The sequence below is a fragment of the Vespa mandarinia genome, chromosome 10 (genome assembly GCF_050613455.1).
Source record: "Vespa mandarinia isolate Hongniang chromosome 10, ASM5061345v1, whole genome shotgun sequence".
Lineage (NCBI taxonomy): Eukaryota > Metazoa > Arthropoda > Insecta > Hymenoptera > Vespidae > Vespa > Vespa mandarinia.
In genome coordinates this window covers 795,333-815,929 of record NC_140819.1, presented here as the reverse complement: position 1 = coordinate 815,929, position 20,597 = coordinate 795,333, and the positions used below count along the sequence as shown (strand labels likewise).

The window sequence follows — 20,597 nt, the reverse complement described above, 5'->3', positions numbered from 1 at the left end:
TACATTACCAACAATGTGTCAGAAACAAATTATCTAACATCAAAACATGCTTTACTTTATAGTTATTATTTCTATCAATATTAACGCTACGATCTCTTTTTTTTAAATTTCTCGACAACTTGCTGTGACACAAAATTGAAATTTCCATTACTTGTTAAATCTATACTATATTTCGTCTATGCTGAAACTTGGTATCCTACATAAGCTCGGTCTTCCTGTATTCGCAGGAACTTTAGTATGACTCCCTTGATTCCGGCCGTTCCTGGTTCTTTTGCGTTAGGTCGAAGAGTTTCAAATTTATTAATAGGAACAATACTTGCAAAATAATCAGTTATAATCATGGATGATGAGTGGGGTGTGTATCTGTGATCGTTAATGATTTATTTTCACTATAATTTTCAATGTTCTAATAACAAATGCGTGATAAAATGCGGTATTAATTTTAACCTCGTGCACTTTACAGATGTGGACAATGTTGAAGCGAAATTTGATCTTGCGATGAGATCAAACAAATGGGAAGGTGAAGATGAAGACGAAGATGTAAAGGTATAAAAATTCCAATAAAATAAATATTCATTATTTAATATATTTTTGTGATTATGTGTGTTATTCTGAACTTAACCTACAGCGAACACACATGTTGACTCTTACAACTCAAGCTGGCCTTTATTATTTGAAAATTATTGTTTACATTCTCAAGGATTATTTTGACTCTATACCAATTGATCATTATATTATAAATTACTGGAAATACAGATAAAAATTCATTATTAAATGGTAATAAAATCATATATAGGTAGAATACTTTTTTTTATATTTTAGTAATTTTATAACTTATAATTTATAAATATAAATATTTATTTATAAATATTATTTATTTATAAATATTTATTTATAAATATTTATAATTTGTATTTTTCGTATATTCCAATAAAAATTTTTTTTGTAATATTAAATGATAGTTAAATGATAAATATAATATAATAGATTTTTATAAAATATTTATAGTCATTTTAGTCTTCATGAATAATAAATAAACAGGATAGCTGGGAGGATATTGAAGAAGAAAAGAAGGATGTAGAAAAACCTGCAGAAGTACCAAAAGCCAAACCAAAACCGAAGAAAGCTCTTATTGAAAGGATCGAAGAACGTGAGGTTAGTTCGTCTTATCAATTTTAATAATTATATAAATTATACAAATACATATTGAATGATTTATTATCTTACATATTTACATAAAGCATTTATTTTGTTCCTTAGAAAAAAGCGAAAGAGGAAGCTGAAAGAAAAGTTAAGGAAAAAGAAGAAGCATTAACGCCAGAAGAGAAAAGAGTAGAACTATTAAGGCGACAGAGGTTACAGGAAGAAGCTGACTTACGATTGGCAATGGAAACATTTGGTTTGTTAAACCTTGTAGATTTTAGTCCGCGTAAACCACATAAGGGGGAAAAAAAATAATGTGTCATTTGCACGTCAAAAGTGTAGTTTTTTTTACATATCTCATGCCTTAAGCAAAATCATTATTTAAATCAATTTATGCATGATTTTTACAATTTTTATAAATATCTTTAAACATAAATCATCTAATTTATAATGAAAATGAATTTTTTTTTCAACCATTGAGTCATGCATTTTCATAATAATATAATATATTTTTATGAAATAATATAGTAGATTTTCAAAGAATCAGACTTTTTTAAACTATAATAAATTATATAAAGTCCTGTTTTACACAATGACAACAAATAATATATTATAATAAACTTAAGATATAAAACTAGAGAGAGAGAGAGAAAGAGAAAGAGAGAGAGGGAGAGAGAGAGAGAGAGAGAGAGAGAGAGAGAGAGCAATTGGCAATATAAATGATTTATCTTTAATTTATTTGATCAGAAACTAAAATTTCATGAATGCATGTACATATATGTGCATGTTTATTTATATCTTTGTGGTATTGTGTACACACAGAAAAGTATTTATTATTCTCTTATACATAAAGTTGTACAGTATTATATAGATATGATATAAGTATAAAAACAAAGTATTTCATAATAAAAGAAGTGGCACAAACGTGAGTAAAATATTACAATATGATATTCTAAGTACCATTAATCTAAGAGTACGACAAAAAGAACTCAAACAAATTTATGTATAATTGTCAGGAACTGTACTAGGGACAGTTATATATACACAAACGTATACACTCAAGTTTACTACAAATTTTATGGTACTGAACAAATACTGTTATGTATTTTAATAAAAGTTGCTATTCTATGCAAATTATTGTGTTCATGTTAGTTTGCAACCTTTTATCTTGTTGTTAGTCTCCTGTACTGTTCCTGATTAGTTATGTGTGTACACACGCGCGTGCAACTCACGCGCAAGCGCGTGTATGTAATGTGTGTGCGTACGACCGTACAAGCGGCATATATTATAAGATTAAGAATTTTATTTAAAGTATTCGAAATAATTACTTCCAAGTAACTCTTATAAAATGGATTCTTTTTAGTTTTAAATGTTACAATTGCATATAGGTATTATTAATTATTAAATATAACTATTTTGAATCTAATTTCATGAACAAGTGTAATTTAGATACATATTCTTTTATTAGAAAAATTTTATTTTGTACAATAATAAGTAAATCTATGAAACTGTTATATATGTCACAAGCCTCATATAATCAATATGTGTTTATGTTTTGTATATTATATGTTCTCTAAAGAATGTATATTTCTTTAAAAACACAATTACTATATTATATTGTATTTTACAGGTGTAACTGAAGAATCATCAACAGGACTGGATGCTATGAATCCTAACACAAAAGAAGAATTTGAACAATTTGGTACTGCGCTTTCACAGAAAATCAACCAATTTAAAAAACATTCTGAATTTCCACCATTTGCAGAAGAACTTATAAAGTCCATTGCCCTAAATTGTTAGTATATTTATGTTATTTATCTATTACCTTGACCAATAATATATTCAATAATATAATTCTTTTCTAGTATCATCAAATGCTTTGAAGAAAGTCAAGACTATGGTGGATAATTTATTAATAGAAAAACAAAAATTAGAAAAAGGAGAAAAACCTAAAAAAGCTAAAGGAAAGGGTAAAGCAAAACTTAAAATTGAAGGAGAAAATACCATGTTAAGCGAGTATAGTGATTATGTATATGACGATTATGACGATTTTATGTAGCGACTTTTCATATACATAAGTATTCTAGTCGCCTAAATACATACTGAAGGATATTAACTTGCAGATTTATACAGAAAGTTTATAATTATACTTTTTGCATATACTATTATATGCAAAATGTATACGCAGATTGATCTGCATTCTTAATATTATCTGCATACGACTTAACAGGAATCAGAAGAGAGTGTTAGAGTTACATTACTATATCTATAATCTGTTGAAACGGATTTTTTTTGTATGATTACATTTACTTGCACCATTGAGTTACTATAAAATATTTTCTATATTCCAATTCATATAAGGAATTTGTCTGCATATTTATATTATATGATTAACAAATATTAATATAGTTAAGTTATAAACATTTATACCGAAAAATAATAATTCTAATTTTTTATTAATCTAAATATATGTATGTGACCAAGTTTTTTAAATTTAATATTAAACTGCTTTTTTATTACATCATAGTTTATTGTTAAATACCGATAGCCAAAAATACGTATGTTGTATATTATGATTTTCTTTTATCTAAAATACAACGAATAAATATTCAAATTTTTCTTTAATTGTACTTATTGAATTTGAATTGATTACTATATGTAATTCAAACGTGATATGACATCATATAATATTTTATAAGCAGTTTTTTAATCTAGTATATATTATATTTGTTATCATATATATTATATATCCTATACTAATTATGCAGACTATTCCATAATGATTGGATATAATTAAACAAATATGTAGTGCTCAAATTTTATTAATAGATAATTATTCTATTATCTATCCATGAACATAACATTGGACAAACTTTTGTTTTTATTTAATATATCTTTAGCTGTTTAAAATGTCTTCAATATGCTTACATAGCTGCAGTGCACAGCTATTATGTAACTGCATTATGGAAGTTTTATATAACATGTCATACATACATACGCATATGCATACTTCAATTAATAATTAAAAGTTGGTTTTGAAAAAGAGTATATTCCTAAATAAAGGTTGACTGTAAATAATTTTTGTTGCTATTTTGATTTTCTACGTAGATATACATTTTTTTTTTATTTTCTTAGGTATAACAAACTTATGAGATAGCATAGATTTTATAATAAATCAATGAATATATAAGAAATACATTTTTTCTACGATACAATATATGAACTTAATCCAAAAAAGATATTGAGAGAAGAGAAGGAATGTTAAAATACTAACAATTAAATAAGTCAAACAAGTTTTTGATTATTATACTTCATAGCCGATATTTATTTTATTTATTTTATGAAATGTATGTGAGAAAGAGCACTTCCTTTTTTAATAAATAGGTATTAGTGGGAAGGTTGGACTTAGGGCCTGGATAGTTTAATGGCCTAGACCATTCCTATGCTGTATTTAATAAACTAGGTTGACTGCTCTTATAGGGACGTATACAGGTTTGATCCCAATCATTACGTTTTCGATTCCGTGAGGAGGGACATGATGAAAAAGTCCAGACCACCTGAGGATCCAACTTTTTCCAAGAATCATATATGTATTTCTAGTTTCTGTGTCGTATTCATATTATGAAGTTACATACAAAATTGTAATTATTTGCTTAAGAGTAATCATTTAGCTATAGCATTTATTTAATTGCATGATAATGCTAATAACGAAGTGTTTGTTATTTCTGGTGATATCCATCTATCGGTAATAAGTTGAAGTTTCACTTGCTACGCTATAAACATTTTCTTGAACTATATCCAGTTGATAAATACATTCTCTATCAGTGATTGTATTTACATCGTACATTTCGTTACAAATATTTATGTAAATCATCAATTCAATTTATAGTTACATATTAGATAAGATAAAAATTAGAGAATATCTTTAATTAATATAAAACTTTCCATTATCATGATATATTTTTTTTTGAAATAGATAATTATGAATCATATGACGGATTGAGAATCATAGTGGTATCACTCTTGTGCTGTTTCTCATAAAATAGTGTTTTGCATTTATTATTTAAAAATAACTCCATACATATATTGAAATTGTAAAAACACATCTGTAGATTTAGAAACTAATTAAAAATATCTGTGTGCGAAAATTGAAGTATAAAAAAAGGATTTTATACAAACTCAAAACGAATGAATCAATTAAGATTGACTTACACCACTATGTTTCTAAATATTTTGGTTAATAAAAATAAGTACAGTGGTATTTTTAAGAATCGAAGCTTTTTTATTAATTTCTTTTTCACGAATATATTTCTTATTTGTTGATATCGAAAAACAATAGAAAAAACATTAATATTTAACATACTACATTATAGCAGAACTGTTCATTTCTACATACAATCTTTTATTTCGCCATCAAAAAGTAGACCATAATCTCGTACTTCTCTAAAACTTTTAATAGCATTGACAAAGGAATGATAAGGCATATTAATGGGATATAATTAAATTAATGATAAAAACTGAAACACTTTGAATCGCTTCGAATTTGTTTCATTGCTTTCAATGACAAATTCGAATCACATCGATTCTGATTTGAAATTTAAAAAGTATTGATAAATCTGGAATCTTTTATTAATTTCTTCTCAAATATTATAATATGAGTCCATTATCGTTCGAGCAACAAAATTGACAAAAAAGTCTCGAGACATTTCGACTTAACTAAAGTTTCGAAATTTATATCAACAATTTTAAAGTTTCGAATCATTTTCAAAGCGTTCAAAGTGTTTTAGATCCCATCATTAAATATACTTTAATAGATATCCCTTTTTTTAAATAATTTATTTCACGTAGTCCATTATAGAGTTTCTCTTAAACAATTTTGTTCGAACGGTTAAATTCGACTGTTGTATTTGATTTTCAGTTTACTGAACGGAATGTATATATTTTGTAATGAAGTCATTTTATTTTTAATAACTATTAATCATTACCTTCATCATCTTCGACATTACCTTCCTTTTAATTATGGTTTTTCTAAAATTTATATTAAATATTATTCTAATGTATTTTTATAATGATAAATTTGTTATCGCTATATACCAATTATCGGGAACAAATAAAATTTAATAGGTTTTCAAAAAATGTACATCGCAAAGGTGCGTATCCACTTGTTATGTACCCTCGTCATTACATACTATCATTGCATTTCGTATGAAAACAAAAGATATGACCTTTCGCGTGAAGTAAAGTTTCACTCAATTGTATGATTCTAAAAGATTCTTTTGATATGACGATGAAAAACCGACAAATGACCCATCGGTTTCATTGACGTATCTTCATATCACATTTTGATACTCAACGCTTGTTCATTCCATTGATACGGTTGAGAAAAATGATACATGAGGATACGCAACAAGTGGATACGCACCTTAAGACTATAATATTAGGGGGACCGGAAAGTAATGTCGTTTCTGCGCATGTCGATATTTGATTGTCATTTGTCAGTTTATTGTGTACTTCGATTTATTCGATTTATCGAATTTAAGAAAGCGACATTACTTTCCGGTCCCCCTATATAATCTGTTATAAACATTTGGATTCCTGGTATTGTTTGGTCATCAGGAGTATGCTTAAGGCAGGCGTACACATACCGATAAAATAGTGTCAGTATTGGCGGCGATATCGGTATTACAATACACGATGTATCGGATGTACATATGATCTGCCGACATTATCGGGATAATCACGTAATGTCAACGTGATATTGAAATAATGCCGACGATCTCGAAAATATATTAATATCGATGAGTAGTGCAAGTGCGTCTCAACCAACTATATATGAATCATATACTAAAAATATACATTAATCGACGTGTATATATGTAATAATATTACGCATGTGTACAATTAATAAAAAATTATAACCATTCCCATTTCTATCATTAGAAAGGAATTGTATAAAGAATCTAATAATCTTAAGTTTTATTACAATGATTAAAACATTTGTATTTTTTGATATTGAAACAACAGGTCTTATTAAGGGCAATAAAATGCCTAGAATTACAGAATTTTCATTTGTAGCTGTAACTCGAGACAATATATGTCTCAATAAAAATAAAATTCCAAGAGTTTTACAAACTCTTACTGTACCAGTTAATCCTAATACATCTATTCCTCAGCATGTAGAGATTTTAACAGGTAAGTGATACTAAAATTTTTTTTTAAATATAATCTTTAATATATATCTAACGTTTGTACTTTTAAATAGAATTAAATAATGAATGTTTACGAAATGTATCTTCATTTAATCATAAAATTTATAATATGATTAATATTTTCCTTGATACATTAACGAAACCAATATGTTTCGTGGCTCATAATGGAAATAGATTTGATTACCCCATTTTTTTGTGGGAATTAAAATGCCTTAATAAGGTATGTTTTTCTTTTCTATTCTTATTTGTTTCATTACCTTTCTATATTAAAAAATTGTTTTATTTATAATTCTACGTATTGTTTATATGATTAGATATAATAAGGGAAATATTGAAATAGATCTCATTCTCATTTAAGGATTTAGCAGAAGATATTCTATGTGTAGATACATTACTCTTATTCAAAGATTACTTTACGAATGTTAGTTATATAGAAGATACTGAAATCTTAAATATGGAAAACCACCTGGAAAAAGTTAATATACTCCAAAAACCAAACAATTTTAAATTAATAACAATATATGAACATTTATTAAAAGTCCCAGCAAAAAACAATCATATAGCACAAGGTGATTGTATTAATATGCTACATTGTGCTAATTATATTGCAGAATACTTTGTGGAATGGTGCGATAAAAATGCATTACCATTATATACAATGAAATGAAAATAATGAAAAGTATTCTAAAGAATTATAATTTTATAATATCTATATTATATTATTATTATTATTATTATTATTATACAGATCAATATTATTATGTAAATATAAATTTTATTATTATTTTAAAAGTTATCGTTAATAATATATAACTTTCGCTCTTTTATATAAAATAATTATAATATTATATATTGTGTATATAGATGAAACTTATAATTTTTTAAAAACTCGTTTTATGAGAGAAACTTCATATTAAATATAATCATTAAAGTATCATGCACAAATTCTTCTCATTGTCCTTTGTTTCTAAGGGTTCCTTATTTAGCTCAGAAACTAATTCTTTGTATTCTTCTGGATTTACTAAAAGTATAACAAATTAATTGAAATATAACTTTCAATTAGTTCATTTTTTCAAAAATTATTATTCATAACAATAAAGAGAAACAGTTGAATAAAAACCTGAGATAAGTTCATTTATTAATCTGGATGTATTAAACTTACAGATATAGAAAGCAATGATATATGGATCATCTTTTATAGATGTATAAATTTTGTTAATGATTCTTCCCAATCGATTTGAAATATTTGTTATTTCTTCAGGATTGAGATTGCACAATAGATTAAGTTCTTTGTTCCAGTAATAAGGTAAGTATTTATTAATCAGAGTTGTATGCATGTATGTTAACATCTATAAGTATGATATTATTCCATTATTTGATTAAGATTATATTTAGTAGAAGTAGAATGAAAATAAATAAAATAATAGTACTGTTTAACTGCAAACAAATGCAGTCGCTCGACATGATACAAAATTTACAATCAAACAGTTAATTATTCAAAAATTTGTATAACTATATAAATACCTCCATAAACGAAAGTGTATACGATATATTTCCAAAATTTTTGTTATACAGCAATTGTCTTAAAGCTATTGTTTCTATATAGTAACTAGCAATATTTTTCCAATTTTCGGTATCTCTTAATTTCTGAAAAGATAATATCATTTCATTAAAGTTCACATATATCATATCTATATATTTTTTTATAGTTTATATTTAAGTTTATATAATATAGTAATATATAGTAATATATATAGTAATATATATATCAAATACTTTCATCAATCTTATTATTGGTTTAATTTGTCCATTTTTAGATAGAATTTCTTTTTCTTGTTCATAAAAACATGCTCTCCAACAGCTGTGTCTTATTTTAAAGTTTGTTTGAAAACATTTTGGTACAGCAAGCCAATTTTGTTTCTGAAAATATAAAATATTATTAATTGCTTTAAAAATATAAAATGATACCATTATGTATATGTATACACAACATCTATATAAACAGTTTTTTAAATACCAAATTATAATTTATGAATGGTACACTTTTTGAAAATTCTAGCACTGGTACTAAATCAACGTTTATTGTTTTGCCATTTGGAAGTTCTACTTCAAATGTAAATGCTGGGCCACTTTTGGTTATTCTTATCTATAATGTATAAAATTTTCAATTTATATATAAATATTTTAACGTTTAAATTATTTAAGAACTATTTACATACCATATATATAGTATTTTGTATGTTAAATAAATATTTATTTTTTATCAGTGGTAATTTTTGTATAGTGTTACTTAAAATGCCTTCCATCCAACCACGGAATTTTTTTTGATCAATATACATATCCTGATCAAGTAAACTTTTTAATACTCTAATAACAGAATAAAATAAATAAATTAAATTATAATAATATCTTTTATGTAATGAAAATCATATATAAAATATAGTAACTATTTTGAAGAACGTCGTATTGTTACAAAATGTTAGTAATTTTTTAGATCAATTTACAATTTGCAATTATTTTTTATATTGATCCAATTAAAAAATGTATAATTTATTATTTATTAATACTATACATCTGATATATAATAATATTATATAGAATACTAGCACTATCTGATTAAATTTAATTTATAACTTATCTTACCTATCTGTTTTCACATCACAAGTTAACTCATTTTGTTTTAAGCCAGAATATATTTTAATAAAACCTGGATGTTCACATAGTTCTATCTAATAATAATAAAATATTTAGAGAACTTAAAACACTTAAAGAAAATGAAGGATAAATAAGTAATGTATTATATAAATTAGAAGTATATTTCTAATATATTAATAAAATAAAGTATATCTAAAAAATAAAAAAATGTATTTTTTTATGAATGAATTTAAATAATAGGAATAATTAAAAAACTATCTTACTTCCACAAACTCATAATTAATGGGTAGTTTAATTATTATATTTATATCAAATTCTTCAGGTACACCAATTTTTGTACCTTTATAGTAACTACCAACAAATAATATTCTTTTAAATACTTTCTTGAAAAAAGCACCTTCTTTCATTTTTTCAAGTATTCCATCAATGACCTATTCATGTTTAATTTTAAAAAATTATATGTAAGACCATAATAAATATTATATATATAAATGTTTATAATATAATATATATAATATATATAAAAAAATTATTTCTTAAAAAAAAATATATATATGCATGTATACATTAAAAAGAATCTACATAAATATATATTACATTTATGTGAAATTTTATACCTGGTGTAAATATTCGTTAGTTGCTTTTTTTTCATAGTTTGGCAAAGACACAAATTTTTTGTTTATAGCATTTAATACTCTATCATTAACAAAATATTTCTTTTTTTCTTCTGGTATATAATTATCCTATATAAAAAGGAAACAAATACTAAGCATATAAAGAATACATTAAAGAGAATCTTAATTTTTAAAACTTACATATAAGATTACAATATACATTATTAACACACGATATATATAATTATATAATATATAGTTAATATATATATGAGAATTTTATACAGAAAGTAAATAACATCTATAAGTATTTATTATATACAAATTTATAATATATGTTCGTAAATACTAGTCAATAAATAATACAAACCTCCATTATGATTATTATTATTATCATAAGAGGTGTATGAATAATTTATGTTTTTGTTGGAGGGCAAATTTTTAAGTAAAGAGTAGTAGTATAGTATTTACCATTGCATCATTATATTAATATTTTTATTCTTAGTGTAAACATAGATCCAGGTATAAGCACTGCAAAAATACATAATACATAGACATTATTTTATAGAGAATAGATACATTTTAACTTACATATTATTCATATATACATATATATACCACAGTATCGATTATAATTATCTCTTATTAATTGCAATAGCTCTACACACAAGGATTATATGAAAGTTACGGTTTTTAAAATATAAATTGTAAATATTTTATATTTTAAAGATTTCTCTATATACGCTGAACAATGCACTTTATGAAGTTTTATGACACTTTCAGAAGTGATATTTATTTGTAAAGTTCCTGATACTTTCTGATATCTCTATCACGATATGAAATTGTTAATAAATTAAAAAATATATATCAGTATGAAAGATAAGATATACATTTTTTAATGTAAGATTACGTTATTTAAATATAAATAACGTAAATAAAATAAAAATTTTTGTAAATAAAATTTTATTTTATTTGCATTATTCATTTGCGTTAATTTTATTTTATTTTAAAATCTTGATAACTTGACCGATTTTGGTGAACAAGGTCTCATTTTAAAGACGAAGATTTAGTATTATGCACAAATACAAAGCTTTTTCAAAAGTCCGCCGAGAGCGCGCTGTAGATTAAACTTTGGTCTTTACAATAAGACCTTGTTTATAAAAATTGGTCGAGAATTAATTGTGTTTATCCTGATGGCGTAAACGCTGTTTTCGACATTTTTCGCGAAGAAAACGTTTAGTATTGTGGCATCCCCTGAAATTTGCGGCAAAAAAGATGAAGCTCCTACTCTACCCTCACTTCTGATTTTCATATCACTCTTGAATGGTGTATGTTTTATGTACGTGAAATAGCGATTGTTGCTTGGTGTTATGTAAATAGCTAATGTTCAGATTTTTTTAACACTTTACCGACCGATAACCTATTAATCGGCTTTTTGTTGCCGATGCTTACCGACCGATAGCCTATTAATCGGCTTTTTGTTTCAATACCTTCGATATCTTCGATATCATGAAATAAAACATTTTATTAAATCTAATTATCCTATAATATATCCTATAATAACAGAAAGCGGACAATTCTATCTGGGCATACGAAACGCACAGATACTTCCGTGCGAAGATCTAGACCGAAGAACAGCTGGCGCCAGGGAGAATCTGCGGCTGAGTGGCCGGTCGGACGTGCGTATGCTCTTGAACCGCTAACGGTCGGTAAAGTGTTAACACTTTAACCAAATCCAAAAAAATGAATTTCACAATATTCATATGAAGAAGCTATGGTAACTCATTCCATCACTTTAATAAACTTTGGCCATATTATTCTATGGCAAAAGAGAATTTCTATGGCATAAGAAAATACATGTCCAATCGTTTATAATAAGATATCTAAAGGGAATTTCTAAATTAATGTTAATTTTGGAAAAATTTGTAGTTTTAGATTTTATTGACTGATAAGATAAAGATACAAATAATGTATAGTTCATTAACAAGTATCTGTATTTGTAATTCCAGCAATTGTAGGTTCAAGGTAAATAATTTCGGTAGTTTCTTTTTAATTGTATCAATGTAAATGAAAATAATGAATTAATTTACTTTTTTTCCTTATTTGATAATTTAGTAAGATATTACTATCCAATTTCTTATATTTATTTTTTCTAATGATGGCTGATGTGAATTTTGCGGTGATATTTGCTAGATAGGACACAGGAACAGTATAATTTTATTCGATGACAAATGCATATAAAATATATACATTTATCGATTATTTTTCAAAAATTAATAATTAATGGACATATATATCATATATTATTTTTAATAAAGATCAAGATGAATTTGTTTTCACATCATCTACGAGATTTTTCTCCCAGTACTATTTTTTATGGTTTCCTTTGTAGGACTTCACTTCATATTATTACTACTTTTACTAATATTAAAATGTAATGTAATAATATAGTAATAAAAACAGTAATAAGAAGAAACAGAAGAATATACTTATATTGTATACATCATGACACATATGATGACAGTAACTTATGATAACAAAAGAAGGAAAAATATATCATTTTACGTGATGGTTTGGAGCGCGAATTCTCAACAAATCGTGCCCTTGATAATTTTGACAAATGACTGCCTATCTAATATGATATATAAGGAAAAATACGAAACGTTTCTTTTGTTTTCGTCCGCTAATGTTTCTTCGCTTAATACCTTATGATCGTAATGTATTTGTTTCCATATTGTTTCTTACTCATGATCGGTCGAAGCTAATTGTTTTTACTATTGTAATATAAAATGTAAAATAATATCTAGATGTATATAAATAATATTTAAGTATATTTTTATTATTATATTATATTATATTATTATTATTATTATTATTATTATTATCATCAGTAATAGCATATTATTAATAGTAGTAGTAATAGTCGAAGTCGTGTAGAGTGGAAATAGGTAGTGTGGAAATGAATAAATTTATATAAAAATAATATAATATATAAGTATTCACTAATTATTTTTACAAAAATATTGAACAAATTCTTATTTTTGTTGCAGATTTATATACTAATTCTTATATGTCAATTATATTAATTATTTTATATGTATTTATCGTAAACAAATGCGTACTGATACTATATCTAGCACGGATCATTGCGATACTGCACACTACTATCAAAAAAAAATGTACATGAGAGATTAAAAAGTGATATGAGAAATATGATTAAAAAGTGCATTCACAATCTATTAAACTTACTCTACTTACCGAACCAATTGTTATATGAGGAATACCAACAAGCTTATACACCGATATGATAGAGGCATGGTGGGGTCAGCGTTCCCCGCTTGAATTCGTAGTTCATATTTTGTCCATACCTTCGGTCAACACACAAAAAGAAGTTAACACGCTTTGAACAAAAAGTGGTAAACAGCCTTAATACATATATAGTTAAGAAACTAAAGAGTAAATGTTTATTGTTACAATTATAAAATATCTAATTTCCGATAAACTTAATCAGGTCTGCTACATTAAAATAAATTTTCATTTAATAATTACCGTATAGTCGAATATGACTTTTATAATGTATGAAATCAAAATTTTATAACACATTTCAAATATCTGTAAGGAAAGTTTTCAATATCGCTTTTAATTGGATAACTTAAAATATCCAATAACCAATCAATGTGTTTTTACGGAAATTTTATCTTTAACAACGAACATATTTCTGATTAGCTAATATTTCAATGTTATATATCGTTCAACTGGCTTGACCTATGTTTGTTTCTTTTTATTAAAATAGATTTTATATCATCCAATGACGAATACAAAAGTATATGTAAACTGAGCTAAAGAGAGGGAGCGACGATACCAAGCTAGGAGTTAACTAACGGCATACAAATGAAAGCGTGACGGTGAGTACGTTGCAGTACATACGTTGCGTTTCAACAGCGCAAGAAGAATAATGTCGTTGGAAGGACAAAGTAATTTGTGTTTTTGAAAAAAAAAAACAAAAAAAAAAAAAAAGAATAAAAAAAATAAAAATACATTCAATATTAACGCTCTCCTTTTACCAATAATTTATTAGCAAAAATGGAAGCAAACTATCAAGCGACGCCAAGTCCAGCACGAACTTTGACAGGTGAATACAACTGTTTTTCTATTCGTAAATGTCAAAGCAAATGTCTGTTTTTAATCTTTAAAAAAATAATCCTTAAAAAATTTGTATAACGGTAAAATATTATATAGTTTATATTTAATAAAAATAATAGCAATGTAGTAATAGTAATAATAACTAGTATCAATATAATATATGGTTTTCTTATTGTACATATAATTAATTTTTTAAATTATTAAAAAATTTTATTGAGTTTAATTGCGAAATGTTATCATAAAAAAACTTTGAACAGATAAATAATTTACTTTGTCTTTTAATTATTTAATACTATTTTTAGTGTAATTAATAATAATCAAAGATTATTTGTGCAATAGGAATGAACAATGAGACTGAAGATCCGTATCCAAGTTTATCCGATTATCATGATTATGAACCAAATTTGGAGTTTGATGACACAGAACTACAGGCATCTTCAAATAATGGTAATACACGAAAACATACATATTTATTTTATAAGTTATTAAAAATATTTCTAATAAATATTTGCTATAATTTATATATAATTTTATAAATTTTCAGCTGTACAGCTTTTAGAAGCAAAGCTAGATTTGATTAACAGTGGTGCAGTAGTGACAGGCATAGATTATTTGGAGAGTCCAGTAAGCGATGGAACGATTGAAGAGAATTTTGAAGAAGCTCTAGTAGATGCTCCAGTTATAGAATCTGGTGTGTGACCTTTTATCTACTGTTAGTAGCCACTAAATGTCATGGCATTTGGTGGAACATAGCAGGTGAATCATGAAGATTGCTGTATAGTTTGTTACTGCATGGTATAATGATGGAGAAAGATACGCATTAATAACAAATTAGATTCAATTTTCTTGATTCTATATATTGTGTTTAAATGTGATTACTAAATTGCCTTAGAGTTCATGAAAATTACTACAAATAATTATATATTTTTATATTCTTTTAAAACTATGATTTGTTTATAATGAGCAGCTGATGACCTAGCAGCACTAGAAGGAGAACTAGCCGATGAAGAAGATTACCTTGATATATCGAGGCATGGTATTGTAGAAGTTGTAGGAGATGACAGTGCTGGTCGTAAAATAATAGTAGTATCAGCCTGTAAATTGCCTCCTATTGGAAAAGAAGCTTTTAACCATGCCAAACTCCTCAGGTTTGTTCAAGAAATTTAATATTTTATATGCCATTGTAATATTAAATGGAGCAAGGTAGTGCATTTTTAAGCTTTACAAATTTTTCATTACTTATTATTATACATATTATATTTAAATTACATAATATTACTTATATTGAAATAATAAAATGAAATTCACATTGCCATTATAAGTGCTACTATTAAAGAAATCTGCTTTAATTCATTTATTTCCACAATGGACTACATTAATACAAGAAGCTCGCATCTGCCAAATTCCAAAATAATTAATTGCAAACTAAAATGCTGCTTTTAAACACTAAATTGAGAATAAATTACAGGTACAAGTACCTTTGCAACCATTTTTTAACCCTTGAACCGCGGATTTAACTATATGGTATTTCTCAGAACAACCGTGGATCGCGCTAGTTGGCATTGTTATTTCTTGTGAAAACACGTGTCGTCCAAAGTAAGTAAAGATTTTATACTTCACGCATTTGTATTTTTATGTCACTACTATAAAATCAAATTATGTTATTGAAAATTGAGATGACACAGTTTTATATCAATCAAGAGTATGCATTGATTAAAAAGACCTTGCGGTTTAAGGGTTAAGCATACCTTTTCTCCTTTCCTGGTAGGAATTAAAGTACTAAGGCAGATTTAAAGTTCCTATTTTTATGGAAAAAAAAAGAAAGAAAAAAAATCTTTTAACATATATTTTATTTTATAGGTATTTGATGCATACATTAGACAAATTTGTAGAACAGGATTATAGTCTTGTTTATTTCCATTATGGCCTAACTTCAAAAAATAAGCCACCACTCTCTTGGTTATGGCAGGCATATAAAGCCTTTGATAGGAAGTATAAAAAGAATCTCAAAGCACTTTACTTAGTCCATCCAACCAATTTTATTAGAATTGTCTGGCAGATCTTTAAACCAGCTATTAGGTAATTATGAATTTAATAATTTTAATGTAGTAAGATAATTTTTAATATATGTATTCAAATAATATTACATTTATTTTACTGTAGTGCAAAGTTTGGTCGTAAAATGATGTATGTTAATTATTTAGAAGAACTAGCACAATATATTAATCTCGATCAACTCATTATACCTTCACAAGTACTACAGTAAGTACCATTATGTTTAATATATAAAAATAGTAAAAATTCTCTCTCTCTCTAAAAATGATTAATGTGGATAGTTTATATTTTATTGTAAAAATAACATATAATGTATTTAAAAGAATTATGTGAATATTTTTAGGCACAATGAACAACTTATAAGCAAAAATAAAAAAAGTTTACCAACTAGTCCACCTCAAAGTACAGTAGCTACACCAGTTGGTACAACACAATTTGGTGCAAGTTTAAGTTTTATTAAAGAAAATAATAATGGTGATCCAATACCACCTATAATAAAACAATGTATTGAGTTTCTAAATTGTCCAGATGGTATGTTTGTAATTATTATTTATTAACAAAGAATTTTTTGAATTGATATACTTTTTGAGAATATTCGATCTATATTCATAAGTATAATTTTTTTTACAGCTCTAGAAACAGAGGGAATATTCAGAAGATCTGCTAATGTAGGAATAATTAGAAAATTACAACATGACTGTAATCAAGGTTTGCAAGCAGACTTTAAAGGAGATCCTCATATAGCAGCAGTTCTTCTAAAAACATTTCTTCATGAATTAGATGAACCCCTTATGACATATGAATTATATGATGAAATAACACAATTTCAAAGTAAGAATGAAATCCTTAGTAATCATTAGCATGTTATTCCACTATAAATACTAATATGAGTTTATTTATAGCATTATCAAAAGATGAGAGACCACGTAGAGTAAAAATATTAGTCCTCGAAAAACTTCCTGAAGACAATTATCATCTTTTAAAATATATAGTACAATTTTTATCAAAGGTAATATAATAACTAATTATATGTATATAATTATTTTCTTTATTTAATCAATATTTACTAATAGGTAATAGACAGAAGTGATTTAAATAAAATGACATCAAGTAATCTAGCAGTGGTATTTGGCCCAAATCTCGTTAGAGCACCTCTGTCACGTGGAATGTCTCTTTCTGCGATAGGACCTATTAATCAGTTTATAGACTTTCTATTTACATTTCAAGATAAGATATTCATCATTTAATTTGAAACAATGGGTGATAGCCAAAGGTCTGATATCCAAACCAAATTAATAATGATTGTGTAAATCTGCGCATGTATGTGAACTGCGTGCTTGTACATGCGTGTTTTTAGTGAGATTTAAGTATGGCTGTTCAATTTAATATTATAAAGCAAGATATTTAAAATACTTTGTACCACAATTCCATGAAGATTTTTTAGAAATGTTAGCACAACAAATAACACTTTATATATATAACTGAATTACTTTAATATTATATTAAAGCATATTAAAAGCATTAATCTAGCGATACTAAAACAATAATATTATATCTATTGCTGCATTGATAATTAACTTTTCACTAATTTTTTGATTAATTAAAATTTTATATCACAAAATCATATCTATGAAAATGATATGATGGTAAAACATAGGAAACTTCATTGCATTATGAAGTACAATTAGCACAATAATCTCTTATTTACACTTACAATACAATCTTCAAAAGAATATATTTATCATTCATAATAAATTAATATTGTTAAATATTAAATTGCCAGTCTGGATAATGTATATAATTATATGACTTCATAATCATATACCAAAGATTCAAGGAAATGTTAGATATTATATGTAAAATGTAGACATATATTTAGACTAAGTATAATATAATAAATGTGCGTGTGATTTGTAAAAGAGTAATAACGTACAGGATGCCTTGATTATCTAATTTTAGAATATCACTTCTCGATTTGTAAAATATAATTATACAAGTATAGTTAATTAAAAACAATCTAACAATATGGTGCTTTTCATAAATCTAGGTTACAATTCAGTCAGTATATTTACTTTTCCATTTCTTACATATTTAATTTTTTTTTGTAAAGCATTACTATATTTATTTTTACAATTTTCTTAATAAATGTTATAAGATCAATATTTAAAAAGATTTACTTAGTTTTATAAAATTTATTAAACATTATAATAATAGTTTATTTATTTAACATTATAATACATCAAATTACATACAGCAATTTTCTCTAAATCAATGTCACGAAATAGAAATGATAAAGTAGATCTTTAATAATATCAAGCATCCTGTTATCATAATTACATATGTACAAATTGAATAAATTAATCGTGTAAATTTATTATCTTATTGAACAGTACTGATTTGTAACGAAATTTTAAGAAATCAATAGAAAGTATACATAAAAAAAAATGCTTACAAACAATCATGAATTATTGTTTGTGTTTCTTACTTTATATTTGACCATCTCATCAGTCTTTGGTGTAAAAGTATTATAATCTTTTTCTAAGGGTATAGAATTTCATTGATTTTCTTCTTATTGTATAAAAATGTATTAATTAGGATTTATAAATATATATATATATACATTTCCTGTAACAATCCTGCCATTAAATGCATCATTAGAAAGTATTTACACGAGAGCTATTCAATTGATATGCTCTCCTTTATTTAAAAGACTAATATAATATCTGTATAGAGAACTAAAGTGATTACATTCCTTGTTATTTAGATCACAAATAGTGTAATCAAGCATAAGTGTATAAACATAACATAATTAGTTTAAAGCACTATTAATATTGAGTAATTTACTCTGTCATTCCTTGTGGCATTTTATGTATTATATAATCATTAGTGTTACATATACACATAATATATAATATTAGTTTAAACATGAATATAAAATATTTAATATTTACTAAAATAAAATTGTATATTAACAAATATATCTTCATTATAGAGTCAATTTATTGCTCTAATAAAAAAAAACATGCACAATTCATGTATGGATCTGCAATCAAGAACATCTAACTCTTATATAATTCTTTTCAAGTCCATGTTGTCGTCAATTAAAATGTTATACATTACTAAATAAATATAAATATTAGCAGAAAAGTATTACATACATGTGTATATTATAGTTGTTTTTTTTCTTAAATGTCCCTTTATTCAAATTTGACTATATTTAAATATACATCGATTTATATGACATTAATTGATGTGCCTAATGATGATGAGAAATAATTATTGTAAATAATTATAATTAATTTTATTTTTAATATTATACTTGTTTTAGTTTCTTCTAATTGTAATGATAGATCTATGCTATGTCTTTGCTGTTTTAAAATAAAATATAGCAATACAAAAAATTCATTCTATATGTGGTACACTGCATAATAGAAAATCTGTATAATTTATATTCAAGCTGTTTATAAATTAGTAATATAAATATATGTAATTATATTTTCAATAAAGTATAATAGCATGGACAAACTATCATTTTTAGTCGTTGTTATGTAATTATGTAAAAAAGTTAAAATAATACCAATAGACATTGTAATAAAAAATTTATGTAGGTACAACAATGTACATTACACGATATTTTTAAAACATTAAATGCATAATGTATACTTGCATGTGTAGCACAATATTACAACATTATATGAAACTTACAACATTTTATGATACTTATGTATTTGTTCTTAGATTCAAAATCTCTCAAGATTTGCACATTTTATATTTTGCA

The 20,597-nt window shown here is 25.3% G+C and overlaps 4 protein-coding genes across 8 annotated transcripts; 3 read left to right on the top strand and 1 right to left on the bottom strand.

Annotated features, from left to right (window-relative positions):
• Positions 1-89: 89 nt before the first annotated feature.
• Positions 90-3,711, top strand: eIF3j (eukaryotic translation initiation factor 3 subunit J). Its single transcript, XM_035873508.2, has 6 exons — positions 90-355; positions 464-546; positions 1,042-1,155; positions 1,261-1,399; positions 2,774-2,938; positions 3,009-3,711. Exons 1-6 carry the CDS (start codon positions 340-342, stop codon positions 3,200-3,202), a joined length of 711 nt encoding a protein of 236 aa, XP_035729401.1. The 5' UTR covers positions 90-339; the 3' UTR covers positions 3,203-3,711.
• A 2,522-nt stretch (positions 3,712-6,233) lies between these two features.
• On the top strand, positions 6,234-8,116 carry LOC118444830 (three prime repair exonuclease 2). Its single transcript, XM_035873511.2, has 3 exons — positions 6,234-7,335; positions 7,406-7,572; positions 7,711-8,116. Exons 1-3 carry the CDS (start codon positions 7,128-7,130, stop codon positions 8,017-8,019), a joined length of 684 nt encoding a protein of 227 aa, XP_035729404.1. The 5' UTR covers positions 6,234-7,127; the 3' UTR covers positions 8,020-8,116.
• A 19-nt stretch (positions 8,117-8,135) lies between these two features.
• cGlr1 (cGAS-like receptor 1) lies at positions 8,136-13,996 on the bottom strand. Of its 4 annotated transcripts, none has more exons than XM_085659858.1 (11): positions 13,880-13,996; positions 10,992-11,152; positions 10,625-10,750; positions 10,271-10,438; positions 9,996-10,081; positions 9,572-9,719; positions 9,370-9,498; positions 9,129-9,272; positions 8,877-8,999; positions 8,515-8,701; positions 8,136-8,373 (listed from the first exon to the last, which is right to left on the bottom strand). In XM_085659858.1, the coding sequence occupies exons 2-11, from the start codon at positions 11,016-11,018 to the stop codon at positions 8,279-8,281; spliced, it is 1,233 nt and encodes a 410-aa protein (XP_085515984.1). In that variant the 5' UTR covers positions 11,019-11,152; positions 13,880-13,996; the 3' UTR covers positions 8,136-8,278. The 4 variants fall into 4 exon arrangements, with proteins under 4 accessions (XP_085515984.1, XP_085515985.1, XP_085515983.1 ...); XM_085659859.1 differs by lacking the exon at positions 13,880-13,996 and adding an exon at positions 12,074-12,215; XM_085659857.1 differs by lacking the exon at positions 13,880-13,996 and adding an exon at positions 11,213-11,573.
• RhoGAP68F (Rho GTPase activating protein at 68F) lies at positions 13,917-19,816 on the top strand. Of its 2 annotated transcripts, XM_035873426.2 has the most exons (12): positions 13,917-14,037; positions 14,415-14,526; positions 14,700-14,753; positions 15,104-15,211; positions 15,309-15,455; positions 15,732-15,912; positions 16,625-16,843; positions 16,928-17,026; positions 17,163-17,350; positions 17,450-17,650; positions 17,722-17,828; positions 17,893-19,816. In XM_035873426.2, exons 3-12 carry the CDS (start codon positions 14,705-14,707, stop codon positions 18,064-18,066), a joined length of 1,473 nt encoding a protein of 490 aa, XP_035729319.1. In that variant the 5' UTR covers positions 13,917-14,037; positions 14,415-14,526; positions 14,700-14,704; the 3' UTR covers positions 18,067-19,816. The 2 variants fall into 2 exon arrangements, with proteins under 2 accessions (XP_035729319.1, XP_035729318.1); XM_035873425.2 differs by lacking the exon at positions 13,917-14,037 and having other exon boundaries at positions 14,521-14,595.
• Positions 19,817-20,597: the final 781 nt, after the last annotated feature.